At 35.9% G+C, this 13392-nt stretch overlaps 1 protein-coding gene across 3 annotated transcripts in view; it reads left to right on the top strand.

Moving 5' to 3' along the window:
* LOC129274077 (protein C-mannosyl-transferase DPY19L1-like) overlaps positions 1–10019 on the top strand; it is a 39152-nt gene extending 29133 nt beyond the window's left edge. For 2 of the 3 annotated variants that reach the window (XM_064108324.1, XM_064108323.1), the window contains exons 16-21: positions 178–205; positions 887–1006; positions 2190–2364; positions 4713–4812; positions 5663–5788; positions 8331–8578. In XM_064108324.1, coding sequence (XP_063964394.1) covers positions 178–205; positions 887–1006; positions 2190–2364; positions 4713–4812; positions 5663–5788; positions 8331–8478 — 697 coding nt within the window. In that variant the 3' untranslated portion in view covers positions 8479–8578. Of the gene's footprint in view, positions 1–177; positions 206–886; positions 1007–2189; positions 2365–4712; positions 4813–5662; positions 5789–8330 lie in introns of all 3 variants that reach the window. The other variant, XM_064108322.1, reaches the window with a different exon arrangement.
* Positions 10020–13392: the final 3373 nt, after the last annotated feature.

Raw genomic sequence — 13392 nt, 5'->3', positions numbered from 1 at the left:
ACTAGTTATATGATAAATCATTTTAATTTCATCTCCATTGTGCTTTATTTCATTTTACCATTGAATATTTTATAGATTGTTCGTATGGACCTCTGCTTATATGCAGCTTTTTCTGGTATAAAGTTTTTAATTGAAAAAAAAAGTGATAATGATGATTTTTCCCCCCATGTTTTTCAGAGATTCCAGACAGCTTCCTTATGCAGAGGTGAGATAAGAAATGAATTTTCAACAATTTATAAATATAAATACTGTAACGTATTCTGCTTTCTATGCAATGATCATCCTATGGTTGGAGATCTATTTGTGGGCTACGTGTATTACTTGTATCCGCTTCTAATGATTTTTGTATGATGTATTGATTTCTAAGAAATTCAATACAAATAAAAGAAAAGGTTTTCAGCAAGACAAACTATTATGTTCGCTCTGATTGACTGTTTGATTTTTATCTGAAATACAACAATATTGGTATGTACATGTATGTAGGAAAATCATGTTAAACCATGTAAAGCTATTGTGGGACCTCAAAAATTAAAAAAAAGGTGCTGAGTAAAGACATGCTCACAATGCTTAAACTGCACATTTAAACTGACAAGACTTTAACCTACATGTAGGAGCAATAGAGGAGAACTTTTGATTTACATACCCCACAGACACACCATAATTGTCATATGGGCAATTCCATATCAAAATAATCAACCTTGTAGTCTGAACCCCATTTGACTTCATTCTTAATAAGCTTCCCAATCCATTATAATTGGTTGAGTATAATTAATTTCATATGAACTTGAAAAGTTAGGTATAGATTCCTCTTAGGACAGACCTACTTTGTACTTTTTGAGTTACTTTACTGTCATATGCTTTATCTCCTTCATCTGTATTTGTATAGTTGGTCTACCATGTATTGCAGCTGATGGCTTTCCTAGTTATGGCAGTCCTTGTCATGAGACTCAAAGTCTTCTTTTCACCTCACCTTTGTCTCTTCTCATGTATGCTGGCTTCGAGACAGGTAAGTCAATATAAAACAAATGATGCACAGGTTTGTCACCCATCATTTATTGCAGCTGATGGCTTTCCTCGTAATTGCACTCCTGGTTATGAGACTCGGTCTTCTTTTCTTTTCACCTCACCTTTGTTTCTTCTCATGTATGCTGGCTTTGAGACAGGTAAGTAAATATAAAACAAATGATGCACAGGATTGTCACCCACCATTTATTGCAGCTGATGGCTGTCCTAGTAATGGCAGTCCTTGTCATGAGACTCAGTCTTCTTTTCCTCTCACCTTTGTCTCATCTCATGTATGCTGGCTTCGAGACAGGTATTAAAGTCAATATAAAACAAATGATGCACAGGTTTGTCACCCACCATTTAATGCAGCTGATGGCTTTCCTAGTAATGTCAGTCCTTGTCATGAGACTCAGTCTTCATTTCACCTCACCTTTATCTCATCTCATGTATGCTGGCTTTGAGACAGGTAAGTAAATATAAAACAAATGATGCACAAGTTTGTCACCCACCATTTATTGCATCTGATGATTTTCTTAGTAATGGCAGTTCTGGTCACGAGACCCGGAGTCTATTTTTCACTTCACCTTTGTCTTTTTTCATGTGTGCTGGCTTCAAGACAGGTAAGTCAGTATAAAACAAATAATGCACAGGTTTGTCTCCCACCATTTATTGCAGCTGATGGCTTTCCTCGTAATTGCACCCCTGGTTATGAGACTCGGTCTTCTTTTCTTTTCACCTCACCTGTGTCTTATCTCATGTGTACTGGCTTCAAGACAGATAAATCACAAGAAAAAAACAAAAAATGCACAGGTGTTTCCTGGCGATGCAACATGCGTGAGAGTATTAAAAATTAATATTAGGATTTGCTTTATGAACAGGAATATTGCAGAATACTTTGTCCATCTAGTTTTAGACAATGACAGAATTGCAATGAGGTTATTAATGATTGCAGCTGATCTGCAACTGCACACCATTTCGAACCTCTCTGGCTTGAAGTCTTAATTGGAAGCAATTTTTATATTATTGTCCATTGGGGACCTCGGTCAGATAAACTTCCAATCCATATCCAGTCTTATAACAGTTCTTGTTAAATACCCAGTCAGAGTCAGCCGCATAGTGAAAGGTAGTCTTTAGCCAGTTACAGAACATTTATGAACCTTGTTCTGCTTTCCTTTTCTGATCAGGTATTTAAATTTGTGAATTCTGAGATGCATCACCAGGCAGCCGTGTTCGTATTACTGGCGATGATGTCCGTTCAGGGCTTCATGAACCTACAACATCAATGGGGTATACAGGGGGACTTCTCAAATCAACCTCAGGAAGAATTGCTGGAATGGATCATGCAGAACACCCCACAAGGTACCATTGTTAACAGAGGGCGGATCCAGGACCCCGTCTTACAAGAGTTACGATTGATCCAATCAATCGTAACTCTTTGGAAATCCATCAGTGTCATAATTTTTTCTACAGGAAATTTGCAAAATGTCCTTTGTAAACAAAGGCAAAGACACCAAATTATCAAGAAAACAATGAATTCATGAATATACATCATATCTAGAAAACATTTTGAACTATCATGTATTTTGACGTTGCTGGCTTTCCATAGTTGAGATTGATCAGAACAATTGCAACTCTTTGTAAGACGGGGCCCAGGATTTTCCAATAGAAGGTCATTTTGTCCCACGTACAATTTGGCAACATATTCCCATTGAAAATATTGAATTGCTTTGACTCTCAAAAGGCGGCCAGGGGGGGGGGGGGGGAACACTTGTGTATAGATGACATATTTACATTACAAATATTGACCATGACTCTCAAAAAGGGGAGGGGCACGGGCGAGGAATGCCCATCCCCTGGATCCGCTACTGATTTTCAACCCATGGAGGTTCTCTGCTTTCACACAGTCAAAATCAATCTTATTTTGCTCCTTAAATTGGCAATATTTATTTCCATATTTGAGAAAAAAATGCTTTATGGATATAACAGTGACACAACATGTGCTCCGGCCTTAATATCTCAGAAGGCATAGGGTTAGAGTTAGGATTGTAATACAGGTTTTATTTCAGAATAATGCAAAGATAAGGATTAGGGTTTATTTAGTTTCAGAAGTTCAGTTTTATGTTAGACTTAATGTGCAGATTTTCCATCTGAGCAATTGTCGCCGGAGCAAATCTCATGGAACCGGATATGACAGATTATGAAATTGATGATAAAGGGGTATTTTACTGAAAATTGCAAATTTGCTTTATTAAGCAGTGATTTTTTTTTTTTCATGTCGTTGCCAATTTTGGATGTGTAATGATTTGCCCAAGTTCAACTTTTATTTAAGGAACAGCACCACATACTACTCCGGGAATGGTATCTTTTTTCAGTACCTTTTTCTGTTTCTAACCATATTCAATATGCTATTGGTAGTATTCAGGATAAAAAGGTACTGCAAAAGTGTCTACTTTTAAGGAGACCTCTTTGGGTTAAACATAATAATAATATAGAGCACACGTAAGTACTGTATACTTAAAGATAAATACCAGTTGTGGTAATAATCTCAAAATGAGTTCGAACAGAATCCAATTAAATTACAACCATATTGAAAGTGTTTGAATGTATAAATGAAAAATATGTGCCAATTATCTCTGGAAGAAAATGCGTAATTGCTGAGAAATGAGCAAAATAAGCACGGAATTCCATCAAATGTTGGGTATTTTTCGGAGAAATATAAATACATGTACACTGTCCCACATATGCTTTTCTGTGTTAGTGATAATCAGAATTATCGATTTTGAGCTAAGATTTCATGATTTTACACAAATAAGTTTACATTAATGTACCAGATCTAGATGTATGATTATATTTTGACAATTAACCTTGATTTAAAAGACTTTCTCATGAATTAATTGTTTGCTGCAACTTATGTCTTTTATCTTAAAGTATATGACCAATAGGATGTTTGTAAATGCCATGTACCTATAATGGTAAACGTGTGATTACTCTTGCCCCATTGACTTTTATGCAGTGGTTGCAATTATATTCATATGTTTCCTTTCTGCCTAAATGAATAAATCCAACAAAAGTTTCTGACTTCGATATCAAATAAAGGGATACCATGGTATCTCTCTGAATGAACAAGCAATACTAGTAATTTATGATCATTGAAGCGTTGTGAGTTATGCTTCAATATTCACGAAAAGGGCTGAAAATATATATTGTTGCATATCGTAACTTGGGTATTTATATGAACAAAATTGAAAATGTGAACACTTTGAAAGGAGCTCAGAAAAAACATTTTAGAAACATGGCGGCAAACTCTTAGGTCTCCTAGTTCCTGTGGATAACTCTTTCTGCATGAAACAAGGTTACTACTTGTGTGACAACTCAATTAATTTGGGTTGGGATCATTAAAATTTCCAGCTTACTTCATCTTTTCCTTTATAATGTACAAATAAATCATTGGAGTACAGAATGTAAGATTTTTTATACGCCTGTCGAGACGGGACGTATTATGGTCTGTCCGTCCTTCCGTCCGTTAACTTTTCCTTGTAAATGCAATAACTTGATTTGGAGGGCCAAAGGTCAAGGTCACAGTGACATGTTTTTTCTTACCCTTCTGCAGTCCTTGTAAACCATAACTTCAGTTTAACTTTTAAAACCTAGGCTCATATAATTTGGTGTGTATGATACTAGTTTGTTTTACTTATTGTTGTTTTCAGATGCTGTATTTGCTGGAGCAATGCCAACCATGGCATCTATCAAATTATCCACAGATAGGAGAATCGTCAATCATCCACATTATGAAGATGCTGGATTGAGGTATGCAGCAGGGTTAAAGATAAATACCAGTTTTGGTAACGATCGAAAAATGAGTTCAAACAGAATCCAATAAAATTGCCACCAAATTGTTGGTATGTGTAAATCAAAAAATATATGCCAAATGACTCTGTGAGAAAATGCGTAATTGCTGAGAAATTAGCAAAATATGCACAGAATTCCATTAAATGTTGGGTATTTTTCCAAGCAATATTAATACACTGTCCCACATATGCTTTTCTGTGTTGATGATAATCACAATTATTGGTTTTGAGGTAAGATTTCATGATTTCTAAAAGATAAGTTCACATTTAATGTACCAGGACCCTGTTGCCTAAAAGTTACTATTATCGTAACTTTGCCATACAATGATAACTTGCATTGAATCTTTGATTTTGATTGGCTAAATAATTTGATGTGTTCTCCTTTGTTTACAAAGGACATTTTGCAAATTTTCTGGAGAAAAAATTATGACACAGATGGATTTCCATAGAGTTACGATTGATTGGATCAATCGTAAGACTTTGTAAGATGGGACCCAGGGTCCCATCTTACAAAGAGTTACGATTGAGCCAATCAACATCAACTGTATGGATATCCATCAATATAGTTAATATTCAAGAAAAAAATGAATATACATCATATCTAGAAAATATTTTGAACAGACATGCATTTTAGATGTTGACGTTGCTGGCTTTCCGTAGCTGTGGTTGATCGGATTAATCGCAACTCTTTGTAAGACGGGGACCAGCTCTCAACCTTTCTCTTCCTCTCTACTTCCTATTTCTCCTCCCCCCTCTCTCTCTGTCTCTCTCTCTCTTTCTATCTCTCCCTCTCTGTCTTTCATATCCAGAGCAAGGACCAAGTTAGTATATGCTATGTACAGTCGTAAACCAGCCAAGGAGGTTTACCAGGGTTACAAGTCTCTCGGAGTTCAGTACGCTATCCTGGAGCAATCCTGGTGCACACGCAGATCCAAGTGAGTTCTTCATACGTCATCCTCAAACAAAACAAAAATGACGCAGGGGCTAGGGGCGATTCCCCCCCCCCCAAAAAAAAAAAAAATGTTAAAAAGAGCCCTCAAAAATAAAAAAAGACCCCCCCCCAAAAAAAAAAAACAATAATAGAATAAATTAACAATAAAAATAAATCCCCATTCATTGCATTGTTAAAGCTTATCCAATGTTGCAGATTTAGGAAGTAGGTTGTGAAAAATAGCCCTCCCCCCCCAAAAAAAAAAAAATGATTTTATTTTATTTTTTTGCCTGCAATCTACATATAGTGTCAGCTTTTCATTGATTACACCTATAGTAAGGGAGGATCCAAGATTTATTTCACATAAGGTGGGGGGGGGGGGGCACTATATAGAAACAAAATTAATGAGTAAAAAAAAAATGAATAGATATGAATTACGGATTGGATTCAAATCCTTAAAGACAGGGTTGTAACATGTCACTAAATTTAGGGTTGAGTCATTTTATGGTTCAAATCTAGTTGAGTCAGTTGTGTCATTGTACAAATATCAATGGGAACAATTCATGGAATGCTGCTTGGTACATGTAAGTGATTTAAAGGAGAATGAAACCCTTGAAACCAGCTGAATCCATATCAAAGAGAAAAATCCAAGAAACATATTGTTGAAAGTTTGAGGAAGATTGAATGAATAATAAGAAAGTTATGAGCATTTGAATATTGAGATCACTAATGCCATGTAGATCCTCCTATTGGCAATGCGACCAAGATCTGTGATGTCACACACGTACAACTCCCTCATTACTTTAGTACTTATTTCACTTATATTCTCACTTTTATAGAGTCTATCACAAGGTGAGGTGTTCTCTTTATGAGAGGACAAGTACAGAGGTTTCACAACATTATATCATTGATGAATCGTTTGTCATATGATTAGAATGAGCAAAAAGAGATGTTTTGGGGTATATTTTCAGTGTCCAAAAGGGGAGAGTTGTTCATCTGTGACATCATAGATCTTGGTCGCATTGCCAATGGGAGGATCTCCATAGCATTAGTGATCTCGACATTCAAATGCTCATAACTCTTCTATTGCTAGTCCTATTTTACTCAAACTTTTGTTGATCTTATTCTTTGATTTTTCTGCTTTCACAAAAGCTAACTTGCTCCAAGAGTTTCATTCTCCTTTAAAGACAGGGTTGTAACTTGTCACTAAATTTAGGGTTGAGTCATTTTATGGTTCAAATCTAGTTGAGTCAGTTGTGTCATTGTACACATATCAATGGGAACAAGTCATGGAATGCTGCTTGGTAGGTGATTTAAATAATGACCTGGTGGGTGTTTCATAAAGCTGTTCGTAAGATAAGAGCGACTTTAAGAACGACTGGTGATCCTTTCTTGTGGTAAATGGTATACACCATTGGCAATGGTTTAATGCGTAAGAAAGGTTTACCAGTCGTTCTTAAAGTCGCTCTTAACTTACGAACACCTTTATGAAACGGCCCCCAGATTACAATCCTGCTTTGGTGTTTGAAAATAAATCTGTAGGATTCCAATTAAATCATGAATTTGAATGGTTCCCATGTACATTCGATGTGGATTCATTTTAAATCCAAGGCATGCAATTCAGAGTTTACACCCAGAAGTAGCACAAGCATTCAGTCACGATGCATTTCTTTAATGCATTACGTGGAGTAAGGCATGGAAATATGTTAAGGCTAATTACAATGCCTTGTGCAGGGGCGGATCCAGGATTTTCAAAGGGGGAGGGGGGGCACATTTTCCCGAGGAAAAATTTGAATTTGACAAGCAAAAAAAAGTCTTCACTTTCAAAGGGGGGGGGGGGGGGGCACAGACCGACTTTGCCCCCCCCCCCTAGATCTGCCAGTGTCCTTGTGTATAAGTTACTAGTACTTCCTTATAGACTCATACAATGTACATATACATGTACAGTGTATACAAGTTTAAATTTTCAGATAAAGTAAATTTGCTCAATGACTTTTGACTCTGGCCCCCAAAACTCACTGAAAATATATCAAAAGACAGCTTCATTTTTTTTCATACATAATATTTTTAGTGCAATATTATATTTCGTTCAATGCTGAATTTTTTTTTCAAACTTGTCAAATTACCAACATGCTGAAAATGTCAAAGTTCTATTTTTCTAACAATAGCAATCTCTTTATCTGATAACAGTGAAAGAAAGATACAAATGACTTTTAAAAGGCATTGACTTTGTATTCTTGTTGCTATAGTTCTGTCAATTATTGTTCCATATTCATTTTTCCTAGGCTTGGTATGTTCGATGTTACATATTCATTGTGAATATCATGTGTTACTCTTAAACCACTAGAGGGGGTCAATAGGGTTAATAAGATCTTATCTATCATACTAATATTTCTAATTTGAAGAATAAAAACTGATTTATTTCTTCAGATAGAATCCTGTATTAAAATGGGATAATATTGACTATTGCCTGTATTAAGGTTGAATATCATTGAATATTGCCTGAATCTAATGTGAAATAACATTTACCATCGTCCAATTTGCAGGTTGGGATGCAGTATGCCGGAGATATGGGACATAGAGGATCCAGCCAATGCTAACAAGAAGCCTTTGTGCTTGAAGATCGCAGAAAGATCCACACCATATTTCTCACCAGTATTTAGAAATGGAGTGTATACAGTTCTCAGAGTCTGATGAAGGGGATACACCTATGGACTATTGGATAGTTTGTACTGATATACTTGAAGAACCTGGGGGGGGGGGGGTATTTCACAAAAAGTTAAGAGAGACTTAGTCGTGCTCAAACACCGACGTTCACACGTTATTTAACGCATAATCTGATTGAGGGATATGCGGTAGAGCGCATGATCTGACAAATGCGTTGACGCATTATACATGTGTACTGTACGCTACTGACTGTTAAGTGAAACCACCCCCCCCCCCCCCTTCGCCTGGTTGTAGGAAATGATGAGATGTGAGACCGTTTTGCTCAAGGATTCAAATGGTATTCACACCAATGTTTTCAACCAAATATTGATGCTGCTTTCAGTGCCACCTACTATTAGGTTTTTGCCGTCATTGTCATGTTGTGTTCAACCAAATAATGGTATTACAGTGTTTCTTGATTATTCATTCAAACTGCAAAGTGATTTGGTCTACTAACACCTGCTTCTACTTACTTTCCATTTGGTCTTATTTCACATGGTCTAATCCTACCTTGTCTCCAGCCAGTTCATCTACTATTAGTCTCATTGCTGCCATTAATCCCATTTTCAATTTTATTTAATTTCCAATATCCACTTGGACTAACTTCACTTAGTCTATATGGTTAAATGGACGGTAAATTGCCAGTTCATCTATTTCCAACTCGTCCACTCAGCATATGGTCTAGCTTCATTTAGTCTAATGCCATTCCGTCCAACATTTTATCTATCAACCATTTGGTCCAATCATCACTTTGCGTAATCACCAGCTCGTCTATGACCATTTTCTTCTCATAATCAGTTGGTCTAATACCTATTTTATTGTCATTATTCTAATTAGACCAAATGGTATATGGACTAAATGGCCATTGGACCAACTGCTTATTACTCAAAATGGTGAGTGGACGAAATGGCAATTAGACAATGTGGATAGTGGACGAATTGAAGGTAGACCAAACAATAGCAGACGAGTTGGCAATTGGACGAATTGGCATTAGACCAAATGAAAATAAACCAAATGGACAGGTTGTGAACCAAATAAATATTAGACAAAGACCAAACAGCAGTTAGACCAAATGGCCCGTATTCTGAAGTCAGGTTTAATTTAAACTCTGGTTTTAAGTTGTGGTTTAACTATGGAAAGCCAGTTGTTACATAAATCTATAACAGTAGAGGTTCAATGCATTGATCAGCTTATTTGACTCCAAAAACATTATTAACCGTCTGGGAAGGATAAGTATGACAGTTGTCTTTACCATTAAATAATTTGTGAAGAGCACAGTTACCATGAGAAGCATTCACTGTAAACAAAATTTTGAAACGTTTGGCTTCCCATAATTTTGGCACAGAGTTAGACCGTGGTCTAAGTTAACCTGACTTCAGAATACGGGCCAGTGGATTTAGCCCATGTGATAGTTGGCTATCTGAAAAGTACCACCAGTAGACCACGTAAATATCAACCATTCAATCAATGTTCTATTGATTCAATGTTTTTTTCAATAAAGCAACTCCCTCTCAAAATTTTGTCAGGACACAGAAATCATCGTCTATCTCTTTCTCCCAACCAACAACCGAAAAAGACTGCTTCAAGTACTCTTTCCTTCCAAGGACTATAGCAGAATGGAATCTGCTACCAGTAGACATACATGAAGCTAAATCGGTCGATGGTTTTAAGACAAGGCTAAACAAAATTCAAATGTCTACTTTCATCCGGGGGGAACATCATTAATTCAAATTCATCACTAGCCACACACGCCTGCAGCAATTATATCCCGATTAAGGAGTTTGCCTGCAGTAACAGGAAGAAGATAAAGCAATTCACATTTGGGCCTAAGAATCATATTGAGGTGTGCTAACGTCTACTACAGGGTAATCTTATTCAGTAAAAATCTCTTCCATATTTAGCCGTACTTGTAGTAATCTCTTTGTTGGTTCTCTTGATATTAGGGTTAAAATTTACCCAAGGGTATCCAATGCTGTTTTGTGTGCCCCCCCCCCCCCAATTTATGCTGTATTACATGTATAAAAGTATGACCGATAGAAAATTGCCTTACCTCTAAAATTATTGAAATTCAAGGTTTATTATATTGTCTTCCATTATATTCATTTTTATCTTTCATTTATCATTGAATACATGTAACACATTCATACATGTAACATTGTGTAAGCAATTTACTATATACAACCTAACTACTTAAAACTAATTAAAAAAAATCATCTTAAATAATCCAACTACCTTACACTTAAAAACAACCAGGATAAATTTTCTGAAATGAAGAGAGAAGCCACTCTGCATATTCCTGTCTGTATAAACTTATTATCATCCTGAAGATGACAAGAATACTCTTGTTGAGATGTTGAGTTTGGGTGGTCCTTTTCAGGACCAAATTTTTAATATGCCCACAAAAGAATACATGGTGTACCGTAAAAAAACACTACAATCTTTCTATTTCCCTTAGCTTTCGTCTTTTTAAAATAAATTTGTGTCCTTTTAATTTTTTTGGCTTCTTATAACTAAAAAAGATCACTGGTAGATGCTCAATAGTGACATCCATGTTTTAGGCTATATAAGGTCGCAAAGTAGATCCAAGATTAGGACTTAATATGGGGAAACTTTTATCTCAGGGGAAGAAGTTAAACCTAAATGTGTTTTGTAAACTTTGTATTTGATATTATATGAGATGGTTTACTGTGACCTCAGTGATATTTTAAAATCAAAGATGATGCACAAACATACCAGGGCCTCGTCTTACAAAGAGTTACGATTGATCCAATCAATGTTCAGCCCATTTTCAAGAACAAACATGAGAATTTTTAAAATAAGAACAAAGTGAAATGATAACTTTAATGTTAGTCACTCACATGTTCCTTTGGCTTCATTGCGTGGCGGGTCAGATCAAAGAAGGGTTCGTAAAAGAAGAATACTCTTATTATTCAATTCAATTCAATTCAATTCAATGTTTTATTCAATTCCAATAAAAATCAATACAGAGTATAGAATACAGTAATAACAAATACAATGTGCAATAATAAGGCAAGAAAATATAAGGTACATGTAAAACAAGTATTAAACAGATACAAATGACAATAGAGAGATACAATATTGGAATCAGGTGGTCATAAAAACCTATCAAGGTTTGTCGAGATAACCACCCTTACATAAAAATTAAAATAAGCCAAATTGAAATTACAAATTTGATAAAATGCTCATTTAAAATTTAATTCAATAACTGAAATCATTTGATAATACATGTACATGTAATACTATAAACATAAGTTAAAACACGTTTATTCCTGTCCCTATGGGCATGTTGGCTGTTGCAGGGATGTCCGACTGACGGACCTGACCGTAGATTCATAATGTACAGCCATATTTCGTAGAACCATCTTACAAAGAGTTACGATTGATCCAACGATTGATCCAATCAATCGTAACTCCATCAGTGTCATAACTTTTTTCTACAGGAAATTTGCACACTATCCATTGTAAACAAAGAGAAGCACAGTGAATCTTCAAGGAAACAATGGATGCTTGAATATACATCATAGTTTAGAAAATATTTTGAACAAACATGCATATCAGATGTTGACGTTGCTGGCCATCCAGAGTTGTAATTGATTGGATCAATCGCAATTCTTTGTGAGACGGGGCCCTGGGCTCTGTCCTCCAAAGAGTTGTGATCGACTTGATCAATCTCAACTATGAAAATCAATGATTTCATCATTTTTTTCCTATTGGAAATTTGCACAATGTCCTTTGTAAATGAAGAGATGCACACTGAATTGTCAACAATGAATGTAGGAGTATTCCTTTCATCTAAAGAATGATTTGGAAAAAAATGGCATTTTAGATATTGGCATCGCTGGCCGTCCATAGTTGTGGTTGATTTGACCTATGCAACTCTTAGTAAGACGGGGCCGAGGTATTTTTTTTTCTTTCAGTCGGTCTAAAAGCATGCAATGTCACACATCTACGTTTTGCAGTTTCTTGAATTGATCCACTCTACTAACTGCTACTAAATTTATATGCCATGAATTGTGACTATGATATAATTATTTGGAAGTGTCGTGGTGTAGCGGTCCTGACTCTCGCCTTGAAATCAGAGGGTCTTGTGTTCGAATTCCACCATGGTCTAGCATCCTTTTGCAAAGCATCAATCCAAACTATGCCACTATCCATCCAGGGGCTCGTCTTGCAAAGAGTTATGATTGATCTGATCAATCGCAATTATGGAAAGCCAGCAACGTCAACATCTAAAAAACATGTTTGTCCAAAATATTTTCTATAAATGACGCATATTCATACATTCACTGTTTTCTTAACAATTCAGTATGCTTCTCACAGTTTTCAAAGGACATTGAGCAAATTTCCGGAAGAATATATTATGACATTTATGGATTTCCATATACTTGAGACAGATCGGATCAATCGTAACTGTTTGTAAGACGGGGGCCCAGGTGTAAACCCAGTAGTATGTGAAAGCCTTTGTTGTATGCATAGTAATTGTGTTGTTGGTATGCTCCACAGGGAGTGGAGAAAGTGCATACATTGTGTGTAGGCATGCCAGGATCAGATCACCAGGGTAATAATAATTTCATGTAAAGCACTTAGAAGTGCAAACTGCAAAGTATTAAGCACTGTATAAATGTAACTATTATTATTATTATTCACATGATGCAGACACATATATTTTCAAGTAGCTGCTAATTATGTTAATGTGTTAATCTAAAAGCCTTCTATCATAACTATTGTACCACACAGGGTAGTTCATTACTGTGAATAGTTAATACATCTTACATCTTTGACAAATTTGTGCTACTTAAAAAGAGGCTGAAAGTATTTTTATTCGCATTCACTTTCATGAAACGTTATGTACATATTGTGAAAGCACTGTGTAATTAAATC

The sequence above is a fragment of the Lytechinus pictus genome, chromosome 13 (assembly GCF_037042905.1).
Source record: "Lytechinus pictus isolate F3 Inbred chromosome 13, Lp3.0, whole genome shotgun sequence".
NCBI classification, from domain to species: Eukaryota; Metazoa; Echinodermata; class Echinoidea; order Temnopleuroida; family Toxopneustidae; genus Lytechinus; species Lytechinus pictus.
This window is presented reverse-complemented; position numbering and strand designations above follow the sequence as displayed.